General features: G+C 39.4%; 1 protein-coding gene across 5 annotated transcripts in view; it reads right to left on the bottom strand.

Annotated features, from left to right (window-relative positions):
* Window positions 1-291: 291 nt before the first annotated feature.
* AHCYL1 (adenosylhomocysteinase like 1) overlaps window positions 292-27,705 on the bottom strand; it is a 39,446-nt gene continuing 12,032 nt past the window's right edge. Inside the window, exons 1-17 of one of the 5 annotated variants that reach the window (XM_074188368.1) lie at window positions 24,688-25,937; window positions 15,301-15,412; window positions 10,291-10,434; window positions 9,117-9,217; window positions 8,505-8,607; window positions 7,954-8,048; window positions 7,308-7,414; window positions 6,753-6,869; window positions 5,596-5,659; window positions 4,354-4,442; window positions 3,898-3,968; window positions 3,097-3,191; window positions 2,891-2,989; window positions 2,424-2,492; window positions 1,888-1,966; window positions 734-854; window positions 292-384 (exon numbers count right to left, since the gene is read on the bottom strand). In XM_074188368.1, coding sequence (XP_074044469.1) covers window positions 378-384; window positions 734-854; window positions 1,888-1,966; window positions 2,424-2,492; window positions 2,891-2,989; window positions 3,097-3,191; window positions 3,898-3,968; window positions 4,354-4,442; window positions 5,596-5,659; window positions 6,753-6,869; window positions 7,308-7,414; window positions 7,954-8,048; window positions 8,505-8,607; window positions 9,117-9,217; window positions 10,291-10,434; window positions 15,301-15,391 — 1,452 coding nt within the window. In that variant the 5' untranslated portion in view covers window positions 15,392-15,412; window positions 24,688-25,937 and the 3' untranslated portion in view covers window positions 292-377. Of the gene's footprint in view, window positions 385-729; window positions 855-1,887; window positions 1,967-2,423; window positions 2,493-2,890; window positions 2,990-3,096; window positions 3,192-3,897; window positions 3,969-4,353; window positions 4,443-5,595; window positions 5,660-6,752; window positions 6,870-7,307; window positions 7,415-7,953; window positions 8,049-8,504; window positions 8,608-9,116; window positions 9,218-9,634; window positions 9,734-10,290; window positions 10,435-15,300; window positions 15,413-19,590; window positions 20,177-24,687; window positions 25,938-27,705 lie in introns of those variants that run through there. The other 4 variants (XM_074188367.1, XM_074188369.1, XM_074188370.1 and 1 more) reach the window with 4 other exon arrangements.

Here is a 27,705-nt window from a genome sequence, read left to right as displayed (position 1 = left end):
CATTGCAGATTGTTCCACATAGGAAAGAGTACCTTAGTGTTTTCTGTTATTAAGGTACCCCATTAAGACTAAGGTGCCCCAGGATGGGAAAAGGTAACTATAGGAAAGTATCACCCCTCCAAATTAGGAAAATGAATTCCTTCTGTAGTGACTAGGGTAAAAAAATCTTGAACCCTCAAGTTTCATCTGTAAAGCTAGGAAACAAATCCCTGTGCGGTTTAGCGAGCTTAGACAGACAAAAGACATGAGAAAAAGTATTAAACCACAGCGAAAAGAAATTCAAGAAAAGAGTAAAATGAAAATGAAAGTTATTTTAAAAAATATTTCTTTAAAAGTTATGTGGTTCTGTGTGGACTGGTCCTCTGCAATATGGTCCATCAGTATCTGTAATAAAAAGAGATTAATTGTCAGTTCTTGCCTTTCATTTGAGTAAATTTAAGATATTAGCTCCAATACAATTCCCACTCCTTTCAACAGCTCAAGTTAGAAATTCTCATATAATCAGAATGACTCTCTCCTGCAGGATTTTCCTCTTTCACAAATACCTATTTCCAATTATATAATCTAGGATCCTATCTGCCTCCTACCACCATTTGGGGTTACAATTTCTTTGCCTACTTCAGAAGAAGACCCCTGTCACAACCAGGTCCATTCTCTGGACCTGACTTAAAATGGTCCACCTCTTGAGCAAGCTAGACTTAGGGAAGTTCTTACTTCCCCTTTCCCAGGTTACCTGTAATAATTGGGCTTGAATGGCCCATTTTTGTTGAGTCCCAGATATTTTGCTTGGTCATCTGTCAGCTCTGTCAGGTGGGCATCAAAAGAAGGCAGGTGCAAACTGGCCACATATTCATCTATGAAGAGCAAAGAAGGAAGCTGAACAGACTGGCTGCTTCATGTGAGGACCTTGAGCTACAACTTCCCCTTCCCCTGCTCTCTATCCTTCCTGGCAGCAGGTTTTGAGGAAGCAGCTGGTGGGTATAACTAACAATAATGTAAAATGTTCGTTTGGTCCTTAGTTAAAATAGCTAAGGCTAAACTGTTGAGTTAGTGGAGCATGAAGTCCACCAAAATACCCACTTTTTCAGATGAATGTTTTAATAATATTAGCCAGCCATATCTTCCCAGTTTGTACTTGTGAAGTGGATTTTTTTTTTTTGCACCCAAGTCTAACATAAGATTTAACATGCATCCCTATTAAATTTCATCTTATTAGCTTTGGTCTCCTATTCTAAGGTAGATACAATTTTTAGATCTTGACTGACAGCAAATGTGCTAAACAACTATTTCTATTAACTCTGTGTCATCTGTCTTTTGGACAAGCATGTCATCTATGCTTTTATCTGAGTAACTGATAAAATTGTTCCCCGGGACATTCCACTAAGGACTGACTTTTTAATTCACTTCTCTTTCCATCTTGTCCATGAGAATAATTTAAAGAAATTTGTCAAAATGTTTTGCTAAAATCTAAGTGACTATGTATGCAGTACTCTCCTGATCTATCAGGACAGTAACTGTCTCAAGAAAGAAAATGAAATCAGTTTACCTTGTACAGTGACATACATTAAAGGATAAAGTTTACAAATGCAACAACAATATCAAACTTACAAGTTTCATGATTTACAAAGCATTTTCTCCTCACATCATCCCTAAGGCAGGTGATGCTCATATTTCCCCCCTCATTTTACAAATGAGGAAACAAAGGCCTAGATTAGTTAAGGAATTTACTTAGAGAAATTGTTAAGAAGAGCCAGAGTCAGGCCATGAACTCAAGTTTCCTGACTCCAGGGCCAGGGTGCTACCCTCTCATCAGGATAATTTGGAATATTACATGATGATCCACATGGCTCAACAATCCAGATGAAATCCCTGCTGCTTTGTACTCACCCATCTTCTTGGGTAGTAAGTACACATCCTGTTTGTAGCGTCCTTCCGGAGCATTGTAGAGTTCTATCAGAGCCAAAGCCTATGGTAGATAAAATGGGAAAAACTGAGAATAAAAAACAGTTTTTGCATAGGAACAATAGCCTAGGCTAACAGGAATCTATAAGAAGTTTTATTTGGTAGGGTTTTTCATTTCACTGACCTCAAACTGTGTTGGATATCAGCCAATACTACATGACCAGGGTCTATTAAAGTTCTGAGCAAGGTAAAAGATGAAACAAAACTCTGTGTAGCCCACAGGTTTTTCAAGCACTGATTATGTCTGGTTAAATTTTCCTCTCTCCTTTATGAGAGCATTTTATATTATCCCTTGTTTAATGATGATCTCAGAAGAACTTCAGAACAGGAATGTGGTCAAGACAGTAAGTAGATGGCAACCTGTTCAAAAATTAGTACAAATTCCCCTATGATGGTAAGAACTATCTTGTTCAATTAATTCCAGTTATTAGGGGAAGGATGTAAGGCTTCCAGTCACATACCTGGGTTGTAGCTGTGATGGAAAGAACAAACGTGGGAACTGTTGAACAACTCAGATTAAGCAGACGACCCTGAAAATGCATCAAGAAGCAGAGGACAATGGCAGGGATCAGTTCTGTTGCTACTTTTTGGGTCGTCGGAAATTCAGATTAAGAGGGGTCAACCTATGATTGAATGGGATTCAGAGTCTCTGTAGACTCTGAAAAAACAAAGTTCTAATATTGTTCTAAGTGCTAGGCCCCTGCCCCCTTCTTCTAACCCTGCCCCCCCCACCCCCTTGCCTCTCAGTCCTTAATGCCTGGTACTCCCTTTGTAAATAAATCTGGATCCAAGGGGCTAAAGAGTAAGAGTTGGCAAACTATCAAACTCAACTATAGACAGCCATTAAAAGTTCCATTCCTTTCTGTCCTCTTGCCATACATAGATCTCTTTATCCTACATCAAAACCATATCTCATATGCAAGTATACCTCTGCCAAGAGGACAACACGTTTGCCATCTGGCCAGATAACATGGTCCACCTGAGAGCGAACTCGTTCCCATGTCAATTCCGGTGTCCGGAGGCTTGTCTGAAAAGGAGAGAACAAGTTGAACTGTAGCAGTAAAGCAAAAAAAAGAGTGGAAACAAATGTCTAAGGCAGTGGCCACTCAGGATCAAATGAAAGAGGAGTCTTACTACATCAATTTCCGTATTGGAGTGGCCCATGTTGCACACGATGCAGCTGTTCTTCATTCGGTCCAAATGTTCCCGAGTCACTACATTCTTATTTCCTGATGGGAAGGAAAGGGTGACTGGGATAAAAGTTTATTAAGGAAAAAAGATACCAATGGAAAGGCTGAATTGTTCTGGTATCATAATGGCATGAGAACTGACATTTAGGAGAAAAGGGTCCTCTAGATTTGGTTACAAGGCTAAGCAAGCCAAAGAAGCCAATAGGGAGTCAAAGCTTTCCCATTCTTTATAAGCCCTGTTAACCCAGTTTTTAGTTCAAAAGAGCATAAAATTAAACACAGGCCTCATTTGCCTTGTACAAGCTTCAAATGCCAGACTATGTCTCACACTTTGCTTATTCTTCTAGTTCAACAGTTCTCAGACTTTCTAATCTCGGGATTTTTTCATTCTTTTTTTTTTTTTTTTAAGGTTTTTGCAAGGCAAACAGGGTTAAGTGGCTTGCCCAAGGCCATGCAGCTAGGTTATTATTAAGTGTCTGAGGTTGGATTTGAACTCAGGTACTCCTGACTCCAGGGCCAGTGCTTTATCCACTGCGCCACCTAGCCGCCCCAAGGGATTTTTTTATTCTTAAAAATTATTACGGACCCCCAGGAGCTTCAGTTTAGTTTTAATTATGAAAATAGGGTTTACCTAAAGTACCCCCAAAATGTCTTGGGGATATCCAGGGTCCCTGTACCACAGTTTAAGAATCTGTGCTCTAAGTTCTAAGCCCTCCTACTTGGACATATAAGCTTCTACATTTACCTGTACAGGTTATCACCACATCCACCTGTCGAATGACTTCATTTAACTTAACCACCCGGAAACCATCCATACTGGAAGAAGAAAGAGATTGATGAGCAAGCAAGCAGGCAATGATTGACACAGAAGCCAGGCCAATAAAAGGTGAGACTCAGTCACAGACCAGACTATGCCAAGCTAGTGATTGTCTTTCTGAAATAACCCAAGAGTCTAACTGGAGTAAGAGAATGACCCTGGACTTAAGGCATAGTTTATTCATACTCTATGATTGTGAGGCTGTCCAGAGGACTTTATTTATTTGGCTAGCCAAAGATTGCTAAACTATGCCCTCTCCATTCCTTCTAGGCTCCCTTCGGTATGAATGCAATATCAACTTACAGGGCCTGAGGAGTACAAAGAGAAACACTTACATGGGGGATCTAGTACTGAATCTGGTGACATGGTCACTCTGTTCCTTACCAGGCCTGAAGAGCACAGATAGGGTCAATCTCTGTGATGTAGACTATTGCTCCAAGTGCCTTCAGAGCAGCACAACATCCCTTTCCCACCTGCAAAGCAAGAGAAAGAAATTGGGCTCTCAGACCTGCAAGCCTGAAGTATTCAGAGAAAGGGTTAACTTCTTGGTGTATGGGACTCGTATTTGGAAGGCCTTCAACTGAATTTAATCTAGAGAATAGAAGCAGATCAGATGTGAATACAGAGAATGCTGCATTTTCCTTGCTAAGCCAGTAATTTATACCAGAAGCAGGATGACTAGAAAAATGAAAATAAGCAAAGAAACAGTGGGGAGATGGAGGGAGGTGAACTAGGCCAAGGTCCTGCAATAGCAATGTCTTATCTCTCATTCCATAAAAATTTACAAGCTCCTTCTATAGAGATTACGACCTTAAAAAGAACTTCTCTCTCTCTTTTTTTTTATTTAACCACAGCACATCACCGAGACTACTGGATGGGTGTGGGGACATGAGGACAAAAAATGAGGGCATGTGATTCCTAACTGCATGAATAAGACAGATATTTTCTCTATGGAGGTACACAATTCTTAGAAAGGCAAGCCCTTTTAGCAAGTCATAACCTTAATGGTGGTTATTATCCCTCCAAAGTTGAGAATCTCCAGAAAATCTGCCTGGTGCTACAAACAGCTGGCAACTCAAGCTTAGCTTTGTTTTTTTTTTTAAAGGCTAGTTCATAAAAATTATACCTTTTGAAAAGCACAGATTTTCTGTGGCTTACAACAGGGAAAAAACCCACAACAGTGATTTGATTCATTTGAGACAATCAGTTATGATCTGTGCCACCCTGAATTTAGACCTTTACTTCACACTGCCAATAATGAGCTAGTATGGATAGTGCCAAAATGGATTCCTCTGAACCAAAACTCATAAAAAGCTACTATCAGTAAGGAACATGATGTAGACATTCCATTCCCCACCCTGCTCACACTCCAAGTGAGGTAAATCAATTTTGCAAGTCCATCTACAGTTTGGATGAAAAAAGTTTTCTCCTACTACAATGAGAAAACATCTAAAAATGTGCACACAAAGCCCAGTCAGTAGTAATCCTAGGGAGATTCCTCTACTGGGCATAAATTTCTGTAAGACAAATTTCAACACAGGAGTCTGGAAAGAACAAGATAATAGCTAGCAGGCAGAAACGAGGGGAGTGGAAGTCAAAGGTGGTTGCCAAAGCCCAGTTACTTACTTCACCATACCCACACACCACCACTTGTTTCCCTCCAAACATCACATCTGTGGTCCTCTTGAGACTGTGGAAAAAAAGATGAAGGTTCTATTCAAATACTGCTAATTTAAAGACAATCCCTGTATGCAGTTTTCACATAGGGGAGCCTTCCAGGCTTGGGGTGCCTCAAATAAAGGACTCCAAACTGGCATCTCTTGAAATGGGATTCACATCCACCTGGGCCAGAGTAAAAGAAGGCAATAAAGAGTCAGACAGAGTGAGAAAAGGCTGCTGTTGTCATTTGTCCCAAGTAAGAGAATAAGATTGATTTATAGCAGCACTGTTTGTGGTGGTAAAGAATCAGAAATCAAGTAAATGTCCTTCAATTGGGAAATGGCTTAGCAAACTGTGGTATATGTATGTCATGGAACACTATTGCTCTATTAGAAACCAGGAGGGACAGGATTTCAGAGAAGTCTGGAGGGATTTGCATGAACTGATGTTGAGTGAGATGAGCAGAACCAGAAAACACTGTACACCCTAACAGCAACATGGGAGTGATGATCAACCTTGAAGGACTCGCTCATTCCATCAGTGCAACAATCGGGAACAGTTTGGGGCTGTCTGCAAAGGAGAGTGCCATCTGTATCCAGATAAGGAGCTGTGGAGTTTGAACAAAGTACAAGGACTATTCCCTTTAATTTAGAAAAAAACAGATAGCTTATTGTCTGATCTTGTTACCTCTTAGGACTTCTCTTTTCTTCTTTAAAGATATGATTTCTCTCATCACACCCAATTTGGATCAAGGTACAACATGGAAACAAAGTAAAGACTGATAGAGTGCTTTCCGTGGGGGTGGGGTGGGGGGAGGGAAGCAAGATGGGGGGGGAATTGTAAAACTCAAATAATATTGTTAATAAAAATAAATTAAAAAAAGAGAATAAGATTGAGCTGGAAAAGAGGCTAGATACCATCTAGTCCAACCCTTTCATTTTAAAGAGGAGGAAACTGAGGCCAAATGGAGTAAAATGACTTTCTTGTGGGTCACAGAGCAGTCCTGGGCCTGATCCTCTTATCCCAAATCCATGGCCTTTCCCATGACAGCTTCAAGTTATCTTTCCTCCCATTCCTCACATTTTCATCTCCTCATGGATTTGACACTTGCAGTCTCCACTCACCCATCTAGAATGGACTCTCGGCAGCAGTACAGATTATCAAACTTCTGTTTGGTAACAGAGTCATTGACATTCATGGCAGGAACACAGAGCTTGCCAGCCTTGGAGAGCTGGTAAAGCCTAAGAAGAGGAGAAACCATAAACATAAATTAAGTGAAGGAAAATAAAATGTGGGAACAACTGTATTAATTCCCTTCCAAGCCCAGCCCTACCCTTCTCACCCCTATTTCCCAAGCATCTCAGAAACCAAAAGCCTATTCTTGTCTTTCCTCACTTGTAACATTTAGAGAAAGGCTTGGAAAAGCTCATTTCTCTAAAAATGTGATGTATTTCCTTAGACTCACCTGATTCAAAGACAGAGAAAAAAAATGGATCATATTTGGAATCAACCTTCTTCTAGGGCCCCCCATTTTTCAAAAATGAAAATTCAAGAGTCAGCCTTTGGCTAGTGAAAATCTTCTCAACCTCTGCTACAGGCTTAATATACAGCCCAGCAGAAATGACATAGGAACTTGCTGAGGCAAAGGTAAGAGGGGCCACTACCCCAGAGGCTGTTACCTGTGCACACCAGTCACGCTCTCCTCCACAATGCCTCGGATCTTCTTAAACACGTTTGGGTACTTCTTATAAACCCAGTGAGTTAAGTCTCCCCCATCATCCAGGATCTACAGAACAGCCAGAAGACTTCTATGGGCATTCAGGCTGCTAAAGCTGGGGGTACTTTGGACCCACTTTCTGAACCAACAGTGAGTCCTACAGTGGCCTCTTATGATCAGGCTCACATAGGGAAGATAGATTTGGTCTTGTTGACATGAAAAGGACCACAATCAAAGATTCCTAGATTCTGGGCCTTAGTTCCAAATTGGTCAAGGGACTCTGCAGAACCTAATTTTCTCTAAGATGTGAGGTACACAGAATTTTTTAATGGAACAAGATATCTATGAGTAATTTCCTCTTGTTTTCCATCAGTTATTTCTGAGCCAGCAGCATCTAGCTACTCCCCCTTCTTCCCCTAATTCTATACCCAACCCTCTGACCCTTTCTTGACAAGTGGCAAATAAAACACTTTAAAAGGCACAGTCAATGGACATGACAAAACATCTAGAACATAATCAGTAATGGGAGTCATGTTTTGAGGAAAGAGGAAAAGAGAAATATAATTTCTCTATAGGTCATAAAGGAAAAACTTTTGTTTGCTTTTTACCATGTTGGCTTGCCAACCATCCATGTTCACACAGCGGTCAATACACCACCAGAAGTCATCCTCCGACTCCCCCTTCCATGCAAACACAGCAACACCTGGAAAGAAGTCAACACAATTAGTTCTTCTTTTTGGTTAAGTGTCTCCTAGAGATAGAAAGCCAAAGGAGCCAAATTACCATTGTAAGTCTGGCAATGACTTTGGTAAAAGAATTGGGACACCTGAATCTAAGTACTTTAAGATCCTCAAAAAGCAATTACAAAATAAAGAACATTTGACTTCTAAGTAGTGCAAGAACAAAACAAAGGCAGAAATATCTCTGCCCTTCAAAGGGACATCTACAAGTAGGCCCAATTCTAGGATTTGTTCAATAAGAATAACACCACAACAGTGATGAACTACAAAAGCCTAAAATTTGCCCTTCTTAAACGTTATCAAATTCCTTCCATAATTAAACCACAAGACAGTTCTGTTCCTTTCCTTTGGTATTACTTACAAGAAATGCTTAGGCATCTTTCTGGAAACAAAGATGGCACATGACACGGCCAACTTACCAGCTTCTGCCAATGCAGCTGCCACCTCATTCTGAGTGGAGTAGATGTTGCAGGCAGACCAGCGGCACTGAGCCCCTAGCGCACAGAGGGTCTCAATCAACACCTGTTTACACAAGTAGAAAAACACAGTGAGAAACAGAAACTGTAACAAAAAGGAGCATGCAAAAGCTATCAAAAAGACTACCCACAAGCTCTAATGCAACAATTGCTAAATTAAAAAAAGAATATAAACTAGGGGTAGAGGAATGCCTTGCTTTATATAAAAGATATATTCCTTATGAGCATAAATCAAGTACTATTTTAAAATGCATCAAAGGACCTTCCTTGCTAGGTAAAGGAATATGTGTAAAATCTCTTAATATCTTTGCTTTGGAAATTCAGCTCTTCATAACAAGTATACATAAAATGGGTTACACTCATATAAAATAAAGGTTTTCATACCTATAGAAAATCCAATCCTGAAAGGTGATACCTAATCAAGTCTGAGGGTTAATTAGATAAGGATGAAGATGGAAGAATCTGAGCTAAATGCTAACCATAACACGTCTCCTCTTTTCCTCTCTCTCTACTTTATCACAAGGCTCTTGCCATTTCCCCACTGTATTTACTCACTGCAGTCTGGGCCGTGATGTGTGTACAGCCCACTATTTTAGCACCAGCCAAGGGCTTCTCCCCCTGAGCACGTTTCCTGAGTGAAATCAGAGCAGACATGTCTGTGAAAGAACAGAGATTTGAGCTAGGACTGCACTAGTGGTGGCACCAATCCTGCCAAAATGCACTGTGAGGCAGTCAAGTTCACACACTGAAGACCCATGATGGAAAGTTCAGTTGAGGCCAATTAGCGAAAGGCAGAGAAGCACCAAGCACATTCCCACAATGATTACAGGCTACATGTGATGAGGCTGGCAGAGCTAGAGTGAGCAAGTTATCACAGAAGCCCCTGAAAATCCATCTCCTGCACTCCTTCAAGCTCTAGGTAGCACAGAGGGGCTTCCAGCTAGATGACAAACAGAAGTAGCAAATTTTCAAAACTGGTGAAACTAGAGATACTCTGGCTGCTCATTTGGGGGAAAATGATGAGTTTGGCTAATGATATTATATACAAATCAGACCAAGAAGGGAGACTTCACCCTCAGCTGAAGCGACTTGCTTCTGCTTTTCCATGCTCTGTCTCACCCCATCGTGAAGGTCTCTTTGGTTCCCCGACTCCCTCCCTGTATAGAATATGCCTGAAATGTGAAATTGATACAAGGATAACTCAAGACTTCCTCGGTGAGCTAACCTGAAACAAAGGGTTCAACTGATTAGCCTCGAGCCACTTACGGCTGTTCCAGGAGAGAGGATACTGCAGGCACCTGAGATGGTTCAGCCCACTGCACCCTAACTTTAGCCTTCTCACATATAACTGAGGGTAGATGCTTCTAGGAAACTCTCACCCTGAAGTTTCTTTGACTACCTCTGTGGGACCCTGTGGAACCAGTTACAATGTGGTTAAGTAGGCTGTTTACTGTTTACATAGTAGGGTCAGATCAAGAATAGTGGTGCTGGCAAGAATAAAAAGGTATTCATAAAGTACCTACTAGGTGCTAAGGGGGAAAAAGAGGGAAAGAGAGCAAGAAAACAAGACCCCACCTAAACTCAAAGACTGCTCTAGCAGCTGAGCATGCTGCATTTTCCCCAGGTATCTTCGGATGAGCTTCAAGACACCAACTGGTTCAGAAACTCAGAAAGTGTTGCTTCTAATCCCTAAACCCAGCAGGTTCCCTTACCCTCTTCTTTCCTTTACCTTGTTCAGCAATCTCAATCTCCCGGCGTCCAAATTCTGCTTGTTTGATATTCTTCACACAAAAATTGCTGCTGCCCTTGGAGTTGGTTTGTTGCTTCTCTCTTGGGGAAACCTCATCATCAGAACTGTCTGTATAGGATGCAGCTAGAGCCAGGGAGGAAAGAAAAGACAATAGGAGAATCTTAAATGGCTCTAAACTCAACACAGGCCAGCTGCCTAAGGGGCTCTGAGTGAGGCCAGCACCTTCAGAGCTTAATAGGGAATGTGGTTGGAACTTCCAACTCTCTTTTCATCTTGTTGTCATCCCACCTACCTGGATGTCTCTTTGGCTTTAGTGGCATCATTATCAAGCCGTTCCAACACCTTCAAAGGACTCAACATAATGTAATATTTATTGCCAATTCTGACTATGAACAGAATTTGCACAATCATAGGAAAAAAATTCAGTACTAATAAAAGAAATAGCATTATCCTAAAGAGGAAAGCTGTGCATGGAGGCAATGAAATTTTAATGGAGATTAAAAGAAGGTTGTGTTCAAAAGAAACAATGGGGGGGGGGCAGGAAGAACATCAAAGAAGATTTATCATTTAGGTTCTATTAATAGTCTGGGAAAAAGTTAAATGTGTTTGTTTGTTTACAGGCAATTTGTGATAACAAGCCAAAAAAGGTCTCTTTTCAGGTACAGATATCAAACCATCATCACCCCTTAATACTTCCTTTGAAAAACCTGGAAACAGTTACATGAACTAATTCTGAGTGAAGTTAGCAGAACTAGGATACCGTACATAGTATAACAACAACATTGTGTGATCGACTATGAAAGACTTAGCTCTCCTCAACAACACAGTGATCAAAGACAATTCTAAAAGACTTGTGATGGAAAATGCCATTCACATCCAAAGAATGAATTGTGGAGTATAAATGCAGATCAAAGCATACTATTTTCACTTATTACATTTATTTTTTTGTCGTGGTTTTCCTCTTTTGTTCTGATTCTTCTTTTACAGCATGACTAATATGGAAATATGTATAACATGATTGTGCGTATTAATCTATATCACATTACTTGCCACTTTAGAATGGGGAAGGAAAGGGTGGAAGAAAGAAAACTTTACAAATATAAACACTGAAAATTATCTTTACATATAATTGTAAAAATAAGTTAATCAATTTTTAAAAACACCTCTGCCACCTGTCTTCCTTTCCCTGACTCATTACAATGATCTGTCTAGTCTAAGATCCCTTCAGTCTCATCTGAATGTCAGTAATCTTCCACATTCAATTCATCAATATGACCATACTACTACCCTCCAACAGTTCCTTAACTCTCTCTTCTTTTTAAGGTTTTTGCAAGGCAAATGGAGCTAAATGGCTTGCCCAAGGCAACCCAGCTAGGTAACTATTAAGTGTCTGAGCCGATTTGAACTCAGGGACTCCTGACTCCAGAGCCAGTGCTCTATCCATTGCCCAACTAGCCGCCCCACCCCTAACTTTTTTAACAGCAAGAGCTGCTAGAGTATCAAACAAGTCCTTTGCCATTGTTTTCTATCTTCTCCTTCATCTTCCACCACGGAGTCACTTTCTCTCTTAGAATAGGTTGAATTTTCCTAACGTAACTGTATGTGTTTCTTTAGAAGTCCTTGCTTGTAGAAGCTTTCATCCTTGAAATAGCCTTTTGATTAAATTCATAGAACATTTATGAAGCACCTGTTAGGAGCAAGGCACTGGCCAGGGGCTAAGATAAAAAGAGAAAAAAATGAGCCTCTAACCTTGAGGAATTATAATCTAATAGAGGACAAATGAGTAATATAAAAGGCAGAATGGAATAGGGGCAAAATGCCACTAGTGCAAGTGCTCTAGGAAAATTTGAACAGGACTGCAGGGGGCAGTTAGGTGGCGCAGTAGATAGAATACCAACCCTGGAGTCAGGAGTACCCGAGTTCAAATCCAGCCTCAGACACTTAATCATTACCTAGTTGTATGCCCTTGGGCAAGTCACGTAATCCCATTGCCTTAAATTTAAAAAACAGAAGAAAGAAAGGTTTGCGCAAGGGAGGCAGAGAAGACTGAATTGGTTCCCAAAAGAGAAGAATTTTAAGAAAAGAAATATATATTCCAGGAATAAGGTGAATGCCCAAACAGTCAAGAATTCAGTATGTTCACACCAGTAGTGGAGTACTTTTAGCACTGTTCTATTTTTATCAGTATCTTTAATGAAGAAAAAGATACCCTGGTTATCAAACATAAAGATGATAAAAAGCTGAGAGGGATATTTAACAAAACAGATGACACTTGGGCACTAAGATTTCCATGGGTTGGAATAATGGGCTCAATTTACAAAGGTGAAAATTAACAGAAATAAGTGTCAAGTTCTACTCCACAAGTTCAAAAAATCAACTACACAAGGAAAAAGGTTGGAGAACCCCTCTCAAGAAGATCTAGGTGTTTTGATGAACCCCAAGTGAAACTGGAATCAGTAATAAACTATGGCAGGCCAAAAGGCATTAAGAGAAATGAAGAATGTCCAGAATAAAGGAGTCTGAGGCTTTATTTTGCTCTTCCCTGCTCATACCATACTCCAGATTACTCAGTTCACAAGTACTTCACAGAATCAAGGAAGGGTGTAAGGGCTTAATGTAAGATAAAACACTAAGAAAACTCTCAATATTGTGCTTACTTCTCAGCACACAATTCAGGAAGAATATCAAACATTAGGAGCATGTAAAGGAAGGCAACCTGGATTGGGAGGTACCTCAAAATTCTGGCAAAGATTGGTTAATGGATTAAGGAATATTTAGCCTGGAGACCTCGGAGGAAAGTGATAACTATCTTTAGGTTTTTGAAGGACTATTGTGAGTAAGGGTGATGTCTTTTTTTTTAAATCAAAATCAAAGGACAGAACAAAGAATAAGAAATCGAAGTTGTGGAAAAGAGAATGTGGGTTATTTCTGGGGGGAAAAACAACTAAAGATGATCAAAAGCAGAATGAATACTACTTCATGAGCTAATACTCGTGATCTTAGGTGCAGTCAAACAATCAATTAACCACTTACTGAGCCAGGTAATGAGGATATAAAGATCAAAATGAAATCATTCCCACCTTCAGGATAGTCATGTCTATAAACAAATATTGAAAAAATATTTGCAAAGTAAGTTGAAAGTACTTAGGGAACAGAGGATCGAAGGAGTAGGAGTTATCAGTAAAGGGTTCATGCAGAAGATGTGCTAAGGATACTAGGAGATAGAGGTTAAGGAAGGAGTATAGCTCATGTCAGGGGAAGACTAATTGAAAAGGCACAGAGAAGGAAAATGAGTGTTGTGTGAAGGGCTGGATTATGGGATGCAAGAATAGAGTAATATATGATAAAGGATGGAAACTTAGATGATCACTCTCAGTGACCATGCCAAGGGAAATTCTTGATCAGATCTGGGTTGGACCAAATGTCCTATGGCACTTTTAAAGAGAATGGGAGGATAGAAAAATTGGAATGATCAGCAAAAGTTTCGGTGATTTCTTTTGAAAAAGTAAAACAGATTCTCTGTGCTGCTCGGCTTTCCAGGCCTTCCTGGTACCACTCTGCCATTCAAGCTTCATCTTACCTACTACTCCTTACTATGCCCTCCAAAATTCCAACTAACTCTATTATCCTCTGCCCTTGGACAGACACACTCATAAAAATGTCTGAAATCCCCTTCCCTGCCATCTTCTCCGGGAAACATTTCCAGATTTCCCAGGATCTCATATGTATATTTTCTGAGCCTCAAAAACATTTATTATACAATATATTATGGTCATTCATGTTTGTCTTATTTATAAGATCCATTAGAGTAGGATTCATTTAGGACCATCTTCAGTATACTCATTTTTTAATTTCCCTAAGACCCAGAGTAATCACGTAATAAATGTTTGTAAATGAAAGGCACAACGAGAATCAGCCTATAGTTAAAATCTTAGGTCTACCCCCTAAATACACTTCCTTGTATTCTATACAGTTCATTTATCTCCCCAAAGGAAAAAAGAACAGTTGAGTCTAAAGTAGTTGGAAAAGGAGTTGCCTACTAATGAAGCTATCAGATGATGGTCTTTCCCTTTAATTTTCCCTAATGAAATCAGTCAAAAGAAGAAATACACAAATACTTGTTATATGTATAAATGTGTGACTATATCTACAGAGATACATATTTAAAGGACCTTATATTTAAGCACAATATAAAATTAAACAACTGAAAAGAAAAACAGAAGAAAAACTAGTTAAAAGGACCAAATAAATGTTACCAGACTCCTGGGTTAAGATAGTTCTTATAGATGAACACTGAAATTTAGCTCCAATTTTCTGACAGCAAAGGCAAAAAGAAACATTTTGGGGAATGTAGTTTTTGTTATCTGATTTAAAACAAATAAATTCATTTGGAGTGAGAAATTTTTTCCCAACTCCAAATTCAATAAAAAATTTACTGAGGGGATCCTTAATAGAAGGGATTAGAATAAGTAATGTACAATATTTTCCATTACAGTTTCTCCCAAAGCACAGAATATACAAATGTTCATATGGAATATTCTGGGAAACACACTTCAATTTAAACATTACCTTTGCAAATTAAAGGAATTCAAATGTTCAAATCAATGTCTATTTCCCCAGTTCAAGCAACCTCTGGGCTGGAATGGGGAAGATTTAACAACACAGATGGTCAATGTCTATTTTTATTAAAACAGTTCAGGGCTGAACACATACTTCTGATTCAAAGCCTGTTCTTTCAGACACTCCCATTAGCTCTCCCTGGAATGTTGTTGGGTTTAGGTGAGAATCTGCCCCAGTCCAGTTGAAGGGAGGAAAGAAATTTCCTCACAGATAAGCTTGATTGGTAATGTTCCCCTCTACCAACTTCTAATCAGCAGCTATTGCTTTGTATTTTCAAGTTCAAGGTGGGCAGAGTAAACTCCATGGCAAATAAATAGGGAACTGAGAATGGAAAGCTGGAATTAACATTAAAGTGAACTCCATACCTACCCGAACTATAGCTGTCCGTGGAGGACTGTGAGATGGAACGAGATAAGGACCTTCGGCCAGTCTTGGTAGGGAACTTGGTGAACTCCTGCATGTCATCAGCAAACTGAATTTGCTATAGGATAAAAAGAAAAAGCTGAAAACCACATAGGAAATATCCTTGATTCCAGAAAATTACTCTGTCTGTGCCCCCCCCCCCCCCCCCCCCCCCCCCCCCGTAGTAAGGAGGCAGTGCTGTGGAAATGTGCCCTGGCTTATTAATTAAGGAAACATATAACTTTGGTACCTAGGGAAATATATAAATCCCACCAACAACTTTATAACCGGAAACCAGGGGAGAATTGGCCTTCAAAAATACCTAATATGGTCACTTTCTCCCTCTCTGACCAGACAGCTTGGTAGCTTTTCTGAGATACCATGAGAACTTTTACAAATTGTCTTTTAATTTGAATACCAACATTTTTCCTCCTTCCTACCCCACTCCAAACTTTAATAATATTCAATTAAATCAATTTTACATTTGTCCAGCCCTCCATTAAAGACCAACTGTTAGCAATCCCCTTTTTTCCTTATGGACATTTTCCATTACTGTCCTGAGGGTCAATCCTTTTGGGAAATAAAAGATTAGCTCTAATTGTGGAACATGGAGGTATTGGAAGCAAAGAGCTTTCTGTAAACCCAAAGATTTTCATTACTTTACAAAATCCCTAGTGAAGCTTCAGAAATTCTTAATCCAGGAAAGGCCTGTTTTTTCATTTAAGGTTTCTGCAAGGCAATGGGGTTAAAATGGCTTGCCCAAGGCCACACAGCTAGGTCATTATTAAGTGTCTGAGGCCGGATTTGAATTCAGACACACCTGACGCCAAGCTCAGTGCTCTAATCACTGTACCACCTAGCTGCCCCCCAGGAAAAACCTTTGAAACATCAGAATGCAGATACAAAGGAGGCGGCTAGGTGGCGCAGTGGATAAAGCATCGGCCCTGGAGTCAGGAGTACATGGGTTCAAATCTGGTCCCAGACACTTAATAATGACCTAGCTGTGTGGCCTTGGGCAAGCCACTTAACCCCATTTGCCTTGCAAAAACCTAAAAAAAAAAAATGCAGATACAAGAAACCATTTAGAGAAAAACCAAACCTACAATAAAAACTAAGCAGAAATTGTGAAAGAACATAAATTAGAATGTGTTGCCTTATAAAGTTCCTAAAGAGACTGAACCTTAGTGAATAGAAAATATTAGCTTATATTATTATTCAATTATCACTTTTTAAAATTCAGAAACAGTTAACTTTACTAACCAGTTTAAGTATTCCTCCCAAAATCTCATTTACAATATTTGTTTATCTCTTAAATCTTTTTTAAAGAAAACACAGAGAAAAACTCTTGAATTACACGTTTTACTCTCACATGAACTAATGAAGCTTGTGTATGTAACTTATTCCTAGCCTAAAAACAAAACTAAAAAAACCTCTTCTGCTAAATCAGCTAAGTCAGATTCCCCCACAATCTCTGAAAACATAATCTATATAACCATCTCTACACACTGCTGATGAGTAGCCACATTCAAACTAGAAATTACCACATTAGTTGGTTAAAGCTACCAAGCATTCCACCTCCTTTTACATGCATGCATCCACGTGGTAAAACAGGCAAGAAGACATATGAAGGTCAGGAATGACCAGAATGTGCAGCAGTAAACCACAAGGCAGGACTAAGCCACAGTGGCAATCCAGTCCAGGCTTTCAATCTTCTGCAGAACAAAATCAACACAACTATACCCATAGATAAAACATCAACAAAAATGAAATGTTTAGGGACCCTGGACTAAAAGCCTAGACACATTTATTTAAAATCCTGTTTAACATAACATCTAATTGAAAAGATATGTTTATAGTAGGTAAATTGGGGGGGGGTGTAAAAGGAGGAATGGAGAGCCACATTGGGCCTTGGAAGGTCTCAACTCAGACAATTTCTAAAGACATGTAAGGGAATGGTCTTTTCATTCCTCAACCCCCCCCCCTTTTACAAAACTTCTTCCTCTTTTGTATGAACATTACCAAGTCACTTTTCTTAAACAGTAAACTCAAATCTGGTATGAGAACATGGACTAAGGAAAAACCTGCTATTCATTCAAGAAAGGAAAGTTACCCCTAATAGTCATGAAATGAGGACTCTAAACACAGACCCGTAGCCACTGGCACTAGAGCTTGATTAGCAAATTGCCTGAAAGACAAGTCAAAGGATACTTTAATTTTAAACTTTAATTTTAAAGTTGATTAAATGCCAACAGCAGAGCTGCCTTTAAGAAAATCCTTACTGAAGTGTTCCACAGGTCAGCATGTGCCCTTCCAGATAGGATTTCCAGTCAGTATCACATGACTTAAACAGTAAGCAGAGCTAGTTTTACTAAAGAGATTATATTCAGTTCTTAGGTAGTATCCTTTATCCTGATATGCTGTTATTTTTGGTGGGAAAAACAACAACCCACAGTCAAAGCAATCAATACTCCCAACAGCCCACTGTGGCATCTCTTTCTTCACCAGCCTCCCTATGCCAGCATATCCAGAAGCTGCTCTTCTCTAACTGCTGTTCTGTCTCCCTCCCTACCTCATCTCTTTTCAAAAGATTCTGGCCATGTTCCCAGACACCACCTACCCTTGGGTTGTGAAAGGGAGGTGTCATTTGCAATTAGATTTTAGATTTAAATTGTTTTTCAAAAGAGGTTTTTTGAAAGTCATCAATGTATTTCTTTATCACAAATGAAGAATGAATTAATCTCCATATTCGTATTAACAGAGCTCATCAGTACTCCAGAGCTTAGCAAAATCTGTCTAAACTAAAAATATTAGACAGCATCACAAAGCAGCTTACTAATCCAGTGTATTGCCCCTAACCTCCCCATTTCTCAAAAACAGACGCTTTCCACATATCAAGGGCACAAAATCCCAATAGATCATGAAAAAAAGAATTTTGTCCTCTCTTGATGTTGATAGTCTCATTGTTTATAAATGGCCCAGCATTTAATCTCAATTTTCCTGGGTCCTAAACTACATTTAAAGCATCAGTGCCAGCTCTGATGATGGTCAGAGGCAGAGGTGCTCACATTTATTCACCTTCACAAGAAAAACTAAAAGGCACCACAGCCCAAAAGTAAATCTTTTGTTGTCACAAGCTCTTTCTAGTGGAACTTGATCTCAAGAAAAGCCTTTCAAAAGGGGCAGAACTCCCAAAGTTTACCAGTTAAATATGAAAATTTAAATGAAGTAACAAAGATTAAAAATAGTTTGGGTCACCAATCTAGTTACACAACTGACAACTGCCTAACTATAGTCAAATTTAGTCAAGCAGAGTATTTTTATTTTAACTAAATAATTTGCTTCTTTTTATCTTATTATCTAGCATGATGAGAGACTCCCTGGATTAGAGGAGGAGAGAAAAGGGGAGGAAGGGGTGTTCTGATATTCACAAAAATCTTTAAAGTTAATAAAGCATTCATGAATAAACTTGCTTTTTCCTTAAAACTGCTGTTTATATGTCTACAAACTCCTAAAAAGTCTCACTCACAAATGAATAAATAAGAACATCAAATTCTACTCAAGTTAACATCATGCCAGCAAAGCTCGGGTCAGTCTGGTCCTTTCTCCTAAATATCAAGTCTAAATCCAGTTTTATTTGCTAAAATCAAGATAATTAAAAAGCAAGATTGACCATTATAATAGCAAACTGTCTCTAGCTTGAAATTAGGCCAAGATAGAGAATGCCAAAAGTCTTGCTTAAGCAGCACTAATTCTGGGTGTAACTTAACATTATGTGATAAAGTTGATTCAGCTCAAAGAAGGGATCATGGAAAACTCAGAAAAACTAAAAGCCTCAAGAGATGAATAATAAGAGACTTAGAGCTGTAGCTGACTAGTGGGATGGCCTAACAGAAAAGAGAGGCTAGGATTCAAATCCCATGGCAGATACTTTAGGCTGTAAAATCTCAGAGCTTCCTTTTCTCTTACAAAGCACAGCTAATACACTACCTATTTCAAGGTTGCAAGGAAAGTGCTTGCTATATAGTTAGGATTAATTACACTGCACATTGGGCACATGTGGGGAAAAAAGTACTCACCTCCAGAAAGTTTGATATTCCCTTCCCTATATACTTCCCTATATACTTGGAGAATGTCTCCCCTAAACCCAGCTCCATAGTCCACTCTGACCCTCCCTCACCTGCATTCTCCCAGGACAAAGAGATCTAACAGTCTGAATGAAAGCAGCCTCATATAAATATCAATTTTCCTCATACTTACCAGAGATTGGCTCAACTCTCATCTCAAAAGAATTCCATCCAAAAGCTTTAGTGTTAGCTGTAGAAAACTACGTTGATGGATCCCAGTATGATCTACAATAAAGTAAAGTCCTCTCAAAGTTTTCCTCTTCTCTAACACCAAGAAATTTTTGGCACACCTCCTTAGAAAATTCAACAAACGTTTAGCCCAGTCAAAAAAATTCACAACTAGTCTGCAACCACCTCTCCCGTTCCCCAGCACATAAACTGGTCTTTTTCGTCTCAGCAGGTTCTGGCTGCTCCCTGCCCTCGTACCAACTCTGCCCTCTCCCTGTCTCAAGTTTCTTAAGTTCTCAGTCTCCCCAGATGGGGCTTGAGTTCTTGGAGATGGGGGCTGACTAATCAAAGCAAGCCTCCCCTCCACCCCCACTCCTCTCCCAGGTCATGTCTCAACAGTAACAGGATACAACATACACACAGCTAAGAGTCCAATTCCACACACCACCAGGAGGAACATTCCCTTCAAAATGGGACTCAATCTGATCCTCTTGTCAATCCAGATGGGAAATCAAGGTGAAGTACGGAACATGTGAACCCCTGCATCAGGGCACCATTGTTTGCTTTCATGCCTTACCCATACTTTCATTAAAAATAAACTTAAAAAAATATATTTAGTTGTCTTAAGTGTTCTGGTGAAGACATTCAATTTAGGCCCACAAAGAGTACAGAGGGTGTGAAAAGAAAGAAAGAATATCTGTCCGTTCTAACAGGGAAAATTTCTCCTGCTTCAATTTGTAACTACCATTACTCATATTAACATAGTGCCTACAGTTTAAAGAACTTTCCTCACAGTCTTGTGACAAGAGCAATGTAATACTATCCCTACTTTGAAGGCAAGGATAATGGGAACTGACAGTGGAAAAGTCAGGCCCCACACCCAGGTTTTTAAGTCAGGTCTCCTGCTGCTTTTATTATAGCAGACCTCTACACTCCTGGGAAAATGCTGGGGTAGACCTTCGAGCAGTCCAGCTATCTTTTCATTTATCCCCATCTCCTTCCCTCGCCATTCACACCTTCCACTTACAATCACACACAGATCTATGTACATATAGACTAGTCTTATAGCCAGCCTCTTTCCCTTTACTCTCCCCACCAAAGTTATCCCTAATTCAAATCTCCAGATTGTGAACAGATAGGAGGAAATTAAGGATAACAGAATAATGGAACTTTCTGTTATACTGAAGAGTTTTGATATTGGTTGGGAAACAATGAAAATGGGATAATTTTCTTTTCTTCTAAGATATATGATGGACCCAGGATCTTATGAGTGAGAAGACTCCTGTAAGCAGTGTAAATTACAACTCCACCAAATCATCTTTCTTCTTCAAACCATTTTTGTCTATGCCTTTACATAAATCTTTCATAGTATCCATTCATGCCAGATGATGGTCTGTTGGTCAGATTTCCAGATGAACCAAAGTGGGAGAGATTGTTAACACAATGGACAATAGTTAGGATTCAAAAACATCTTAACAGGGTAGAACCTTGCACCAAATCCAAAAGGATGAAATTTAATAAGAATAAATGTAAAGTTTTAGACGGGTTCAAAAAACCAAACTTCATAAATACAATACTTTTTTAAAATGGAATTTTACTTCATTTTCAGGTCTACATTCTCCCCCATTTTCATTCCTCACTCCATTTGTTGGGGTTCACATCACCATAATATTGGGGTTGGCACTGGTCTGAGAAGGAATTTATGCGACAGGAGCTCTCTCCCAGGCATGTTGGCATTTTATTGGGCACTGTGCTAGAACAGGGGGTTGAGAGCTAGGAGATATCTTTGCTGTCCTATCTGATAAAGGATATAAGACATACCCTCCTTTACATAGGGAAAGAGGGGATAGGAAGAGAGAAGACATGATCTCAGACAAATAGCTGTGGACCTGAAGGTCAGAAGTTGGTGCCTCCAAAAGGACAGACCCTTTAATAGAGTTACAACACAAGCTTGAAAAAGGGTTTTTGCACATCAAAGAATACTCCAGGTGCCGGAAGCACTTGACCTGATACTTGCATAAGGTTAAAAGAGATAACCCTATTTTGTGTATTCTGATAACAAAGACATAGAAGATCAAAGGCTTTGGGCATGAGGTAGGAGATTGGGGTTTGTCAGTCATAGTTAGGTTTTAATTGTGACCCAGAAAGGACACTCAGAGCAGATCCCAATGTTAAGAGAAGGGCTCATTAATTGGGGCCCCAACACAGTCCCCTTGAGAAAGAAAAATAAAATTCATTATGAACATGTCTTGCCAAGTAAAACAAATTTCTGAATTGCACATATATTTCTGTCCAAATTCTTCACAGCAAAGAGAGCTGGAGTCCACTGAAAGGTGGGTAGAAAGCCCATTTATCAATAATGGCAGTTAAGAAAGCTAATAATAAAGTTTCTTTTATCTTAATCCTCTTCTTTTTCTCACCCCTTCCACCTTCTACTTCTAACTGGCACATAGCTCTCACCATAATTTGATTTTCCTCACCATCCTTTCCAGTATTGGCTACACTTTCATTCCTTGGTCACAGCAGAGGAGTTGGAATGCTCCTTACTCCACGTCCATTTTGGATTTACCTCTTTCACTAAGTAACCTCCCCTTCAATGTTCATGCTATTCAAATTTATCATCAAATTCAACTCCTGGTGGTTGGCTGTTATCTGTCAACCACTGGATATTTTTCCCTCAAAGACTTCAGTGCCCCATAGGACTGCACAGCCCTGACTCAGTTAAATTCAATTCACTTGCAAGTCATGATATCTCATTCCCCATGTCACAGTAGGAAGGACAAGCAACAACTTGTAAGTAGTAGTAGCTGCCCCACTGAGGAACCAATTGGGATCAGTTCCAGTTCCAGCTAGGCAACACAATTTACTCTAGCCTTCTTTCTTTTTCTCCTTACTCGCCCTCCTTCCCCCTCTTTTCTCTCCTGTTTCTCTGTCCATGTAGGAAGTCATACGCTTTATCTGTGTCCAAAGAAATATGAATTTTGATCCCTGAAATCTCGTAAGACATCTTGAGGGCTTTATGAGCTTAATTTTTTTTTTAAGGTCCACACCCTATCACTTAAATCATTCTGACTCTCACTGAATAGGTCCATGGTCATGATCTGGGTTCTATATAATCAAAGTGAATGCAAATTAGCAATTGTTTCTGTCTTCCCTTCCCAGATTGACTATTTTTTGCCTCATTTCTTAGCCACAGAATGGTCATTGCCACAGTCAAACTGGGACCAATTGAAATTCTTAGTTTAAAAAAGGTCATTGCACCCAGGACCATCTCCAGTTGCTCTGATTTACATCTGGCCATTGAATTCAGATGGCTCAGGAGGAGAGAGTGAGGCTGGTGACTTTGCAAAGCCCTCTCTTACTTAAATCCAATTCACTTGCAAGTCATGAATCACCTTCCCCTTCCTGAAGTCAAGGTCATCTTCAAGAACAAAGGACAAACAATAGTGCCTGACTCACAGTCTTTCACTCCTATCCATTTTCTATCCATATTAGGAATCTTCAACTTATGCTCCCTCAACTACCCTAACTTCACAGTTCTTCAGTCTACTTGGTTTTCATGACTTATTCCTCCACCATATATCTTGCCACTCACTTGATCAAAAACTCCAAATTCCTTTATTGGATCATAATGTTTCATCATTCTATACTTTCCATTGCCTTATAACCCTTAAATCACAGTCTTCAATTTTACCATGACCTCCATTCCTGTTACCTCTCAGTTCTCTTCCAAGTCACTGTCCCAGTAACATCTACACTTTCGCCCCTAGACAAATAATTTAGGGAAAAAAGTAATCTATCAGATACCAGGGTCAAAGTCTAGAAAGAACTTAGGCCTTCTGACATTTTATCTAGCCTTCAGAAACAAAATTTACTTTATACTACTCTCTACTTCCAAATTCCTAGCCCCCTTGTCCTATCACTGATCACTCCTAGACAAACTCCATGAAACTGTAATAGTTCACTATAAATTTGCTATCTAATTTCAACTGGGACTCGCTGTAGCTTCCTTAATTGAGTCACTATTCTCTTCACTCCAGTAACTATTGCAAAACTTTTAATCTCTCCTGAAGTCTCCCATGGTACCCCAACCCTTCTTCCTCAATGTGGTACCTCATGCTTCAAAAAAATTGAAATCATTCATCACAAACTTCCTTTCACACATGTTTCCCCCTATCCTTCACTCTAAAATCTCACAGAGGTAGTACTCCTTAACAAGACAAACCTCCCTAATCTCTCTAACATACCCTTGATACTATCTCCTCCTGATGTCTCCAGCAGGTCCCCCCACCATCCCTTCCCACCCTTCCCTCTTTTCAAGTTCAAGCTCTCCATATCCACCTATCTACCAACTATAAATATGTCATGTCTTTTCAAAAAATTCTTAAGTTGGGCCAAGTGTAGTAGTGTAATTCTTGTTATGGGAAGACTAAGGCTGGTGGATCACTTGAGTTTCCGGAGCTGAAGCTGTGGTAGGGTAAAAAACCAGTTAGATGTTTGTACTAATTCCAGTGCAGTACATTTGGAGATCACCACCAAGTTACCTAACCAAGAAGAGAAGAACCAAATTAGGTTGAAAATGGAGCAGGTCCAAGTTCCCCCTGAGATGGGCCCCAAGATGCTGTTGCACTTCCAGTCTTGGGTTCCTTACAAAGCAAGTAATGAATAAATCACTTTGTTACTGGCACTATCTCTGGTCTGCTTTGTTCTCAGGTTAGAGACAGTTCAGTAAAATCTCAGTTAACATTCCCATCCCTAAGCAAATGATTCCCAGACACACATATATTCAGCCTGTCTTTCTTCTGAGCTACGGTCCTGCATTTTCATAGATACATAAAACTGAATTTCCCATTAGCACTTCAAACTCACCCTGACCAAAACAAATTCTATCTTTCATCCTAAATTCTATCTCCTTCCATGGGTTCTTATGACTGTTAAGGCCACACAGTCTTCCCAAACACCTTGATGTCATCCTCTCCTCTTCCTTTTCCCTTACCCCAGATATGGATCTTGTTTGTACCTGCACAACATCTCTTGCATATGTTCCCTTCTCTCTACTTACAGTTCTTCTCAGATATTCATCAACCTCTTGCTTGGCTCTGATGTCATCCTCTCCTCTTCCCTTTCTCTCACCCCATATATGTAATCTTGTTTGTACCTGCACATTCACAACCCCCTTGCCTGGCTCACTGTCACAGCCATCTGTGACATACCTAGTCTCTCTGTCCCCAGGCTCTCCCTCCACATACTCTATTATCTAGCTACTTGGAGATCAATGCTCATGACACTCAATCTCTCATTTCTGTGTCTGCACAGACCATCTCTAATCAACGAAAGTCATGGATTAAACGTATACTAGTATATATACTGCGATGAGCTCTTCAAAATAAAAGCTTGCCAGGGGTTCATGGGATGTGCATACCATAGGTAAATCTCTAGGTCAAACTATACTTTTGAGAAATAATTTAGGGCAAAAAGTAATCTATCAGATATCAGGGTCAAAGTCTAGAAAGAACTAATTAGGTTTTCTGTTATTTTATCAAGTAGCCAATACTGTAAAGGCAGTACTTTCCTTCCTCTGATCTAGCACCCTCCCTGAGTTGATATTAAAATTGTTCTTCAACAAACCTAGCCTAATGTGGTACTTCTTGAAAGAATGAATCACAGTTGTGGATCAGCAAAATTAATTGAGAGGGCATGAATAAGAATTGCATAGGATAGGTAACCCATGAGAGCTTGTGCCCTGAACTGTTGGAGGAAAAAGTTACATAAAGAGGATCATAGAACCACTGGAATATCAAGAGAGGTTATGCTTCGCTAAAGCTGAAAGTCACCAAATGGCAACCGATAAATGTACTACTTTATTTATATTCTTATAGATGGGAGTTGAGGATCAAGTGGGCAATACTCTCACACAGGTGAATAAAACAGAACCATCTGCTTTTTAAACCACTAATCACCACTCCCTTAAAAAGCATAAGGGTTAAAAAGAACAGGAGGGAAACACCATCAGAATGTAACAGTAGAGAAAAGAAATTTAGTTTTAAGGATCTAAAAGTTAAATAGTAACTAAAGTAGTAAAATGTTGCTTTTGTAAATGTGAATAGATTGGCAAATAATTTCTATACAGAACAAGACTAAAATATCTCCATTCCAACTTCTTTAGGGACCAATAGTTCATAGTTTGGGTAATTTTATTAGATCACCTGGCATCAGAATTCTAAAGAAAATGGAAACAAATAAAACAAATGAATAACAGCACATGTTTCTGTCAATTCTACTTTAACAACAAATGAAATTATGTGATAATACATTTTTCATTCCAGAAGTACAGAAACTACTATCGACTTCGTGGAACTTGCTTTTGTTTATCTCTAGGGAAAGTTTTTCATCTGAAATCAATCTAACTAGCAACTGAGAGGCACAGAAAAAGTATAGAGCAAGGCAACCACTTCAGTGAGCTTATAATCTGTTGAGAAGACAAGAAAATGAAAATTCTCAATTAGTCTTAATTTTCCAATTTAAATTTTGATTTAAGGAAAATACTGAATACAATCAAGTTGGGGGGAAAGGTCAAATAACTTTAAAAATTACGTTGGAAGAATGAAGTCACCTGCTCTTGGATTTGCTACTTCAGTTAGTTTCAAATTATGCTGGCCCATATATATATATATTTTACATATTGTGAACAATGTTTAGATTTACAATTCTCTGAATTCATTTATTTTAAAACAGATTTGCAAACTAAGCAGCATGTCAGAGACATTCAGATGAGTTTGAGACAGGTAGCTGTCCTTGATGCCACAAGGCTGAGCATTTATTAAGTGTACCAGGTTCTGTCCCAGGCTTTGAGGACACAAAGACAAAAATAAAAAGAGCCATGCTCCCAAAGAGCTTATATCTTACAGAAGAAAAGAGCAAATCCTAAGATTCATACCAGTCCAGGCTCAAGTTCTTCTGAGACGGCTAGTGTGTGACTTTGGGCAAATCACTCTGGCTTCCTCCCCTGTCAAGAGGGAGTTGAACTAGGGGGGCCTCTGAGGCCTAAGTCTAGAACTGAGACCTCATGATCCTATCTTTAATTGTCTTCAGTGCTTTGACATCATACCACTTAATGATCCTTTCTCTAACAGAGTTTTGATAATGCTAATAATTCCATTAAAGAATCTTATGAGGGGCAGCTAGGTGGTGCAGTGAATAGAGCACTGGCCTTGGAGTCAGGAGTACCTGGGTTCAAATCCGACCTCAGACACTTAATAATTACCTAGCCATGTGGCCTTGGGCAAGCCAATTAGCCCCATTGCCTTGAAAAATCTTAAAAAAAAAAAAAGAACCTTCTGTTTCCATATTTTCTGAGTGTAACATGGAATACTCTGGTTAACACAATGATCAATCACTGATTAGAGAGGACTGATAACAGAGAATGCTACTCATATAACAAAGAGATGATGAACTACTATTCAAACCAGGCCATCAAGTTTTGGATGTGACCAATGTGAGAATTTGTCTTACTTAATTATGCTTATGTGTTACAAGGGATTTCACCCTCTATGTTTATGAGGAGGGAAAAAAACAAAATACTTGATAATTGAAAAATGTTGGTCTTTTTCAAAATATTAAATGAAGTAAGGTGATCAAAGTTGGGTGGCAGCCATTTTCCCATAGATCTACTGCCATTTTTGGCAATAAGTTATGTGATGTTTTTCCAAAATGGCTCACTCATGTAAGTTGGTCCCAGAAGAAAATGACTTCAATAGTTTCAGGGGCTTGCTTAGGCAGTGCGGCACAATAGGAAGAGCACTAAGATTTGAGTCAGGAGAGACCTACATCCCAAGTCAGTTGTCACCTCATCTCTCTGGGACAACACCAAATTAGTAGGGTTATTGTGTATTCCTACCTCTGTGACACTGGCTAAGTCACTAAAGCTCTCTGGATCTCAGTTTATTTATCTGGGATAAAAATAAGAAAGTTGAGTGAGCTGTGGTCTAAGGTCTTCACCAGTTCTCGATTTATGATCCAAGGAGACAATATGTCGAAATCCAATTTGAATTGGATACAACCCCCCACCTCAACCTTGTGG

The sequence above is a fragment of the Macrotis lagotis genome, chromosome 5 (assembly GCF_037893015.1).
Source record: "Macrotis lagotis isolate mMagLag1 chromosome 5, bilby.v1.9.chrom.fasta, whole genome shotgun sequence".
Taxonomy (NCBI): Eukaryota; Metazoa; Chordata; class Mammalia; order Peramelemorphia; family Peramelidae; genus Macrotis; species Macrotis lagotis.
This window is presented reverse-complemented; position numbering and strand designations above follow the sequence as displayed.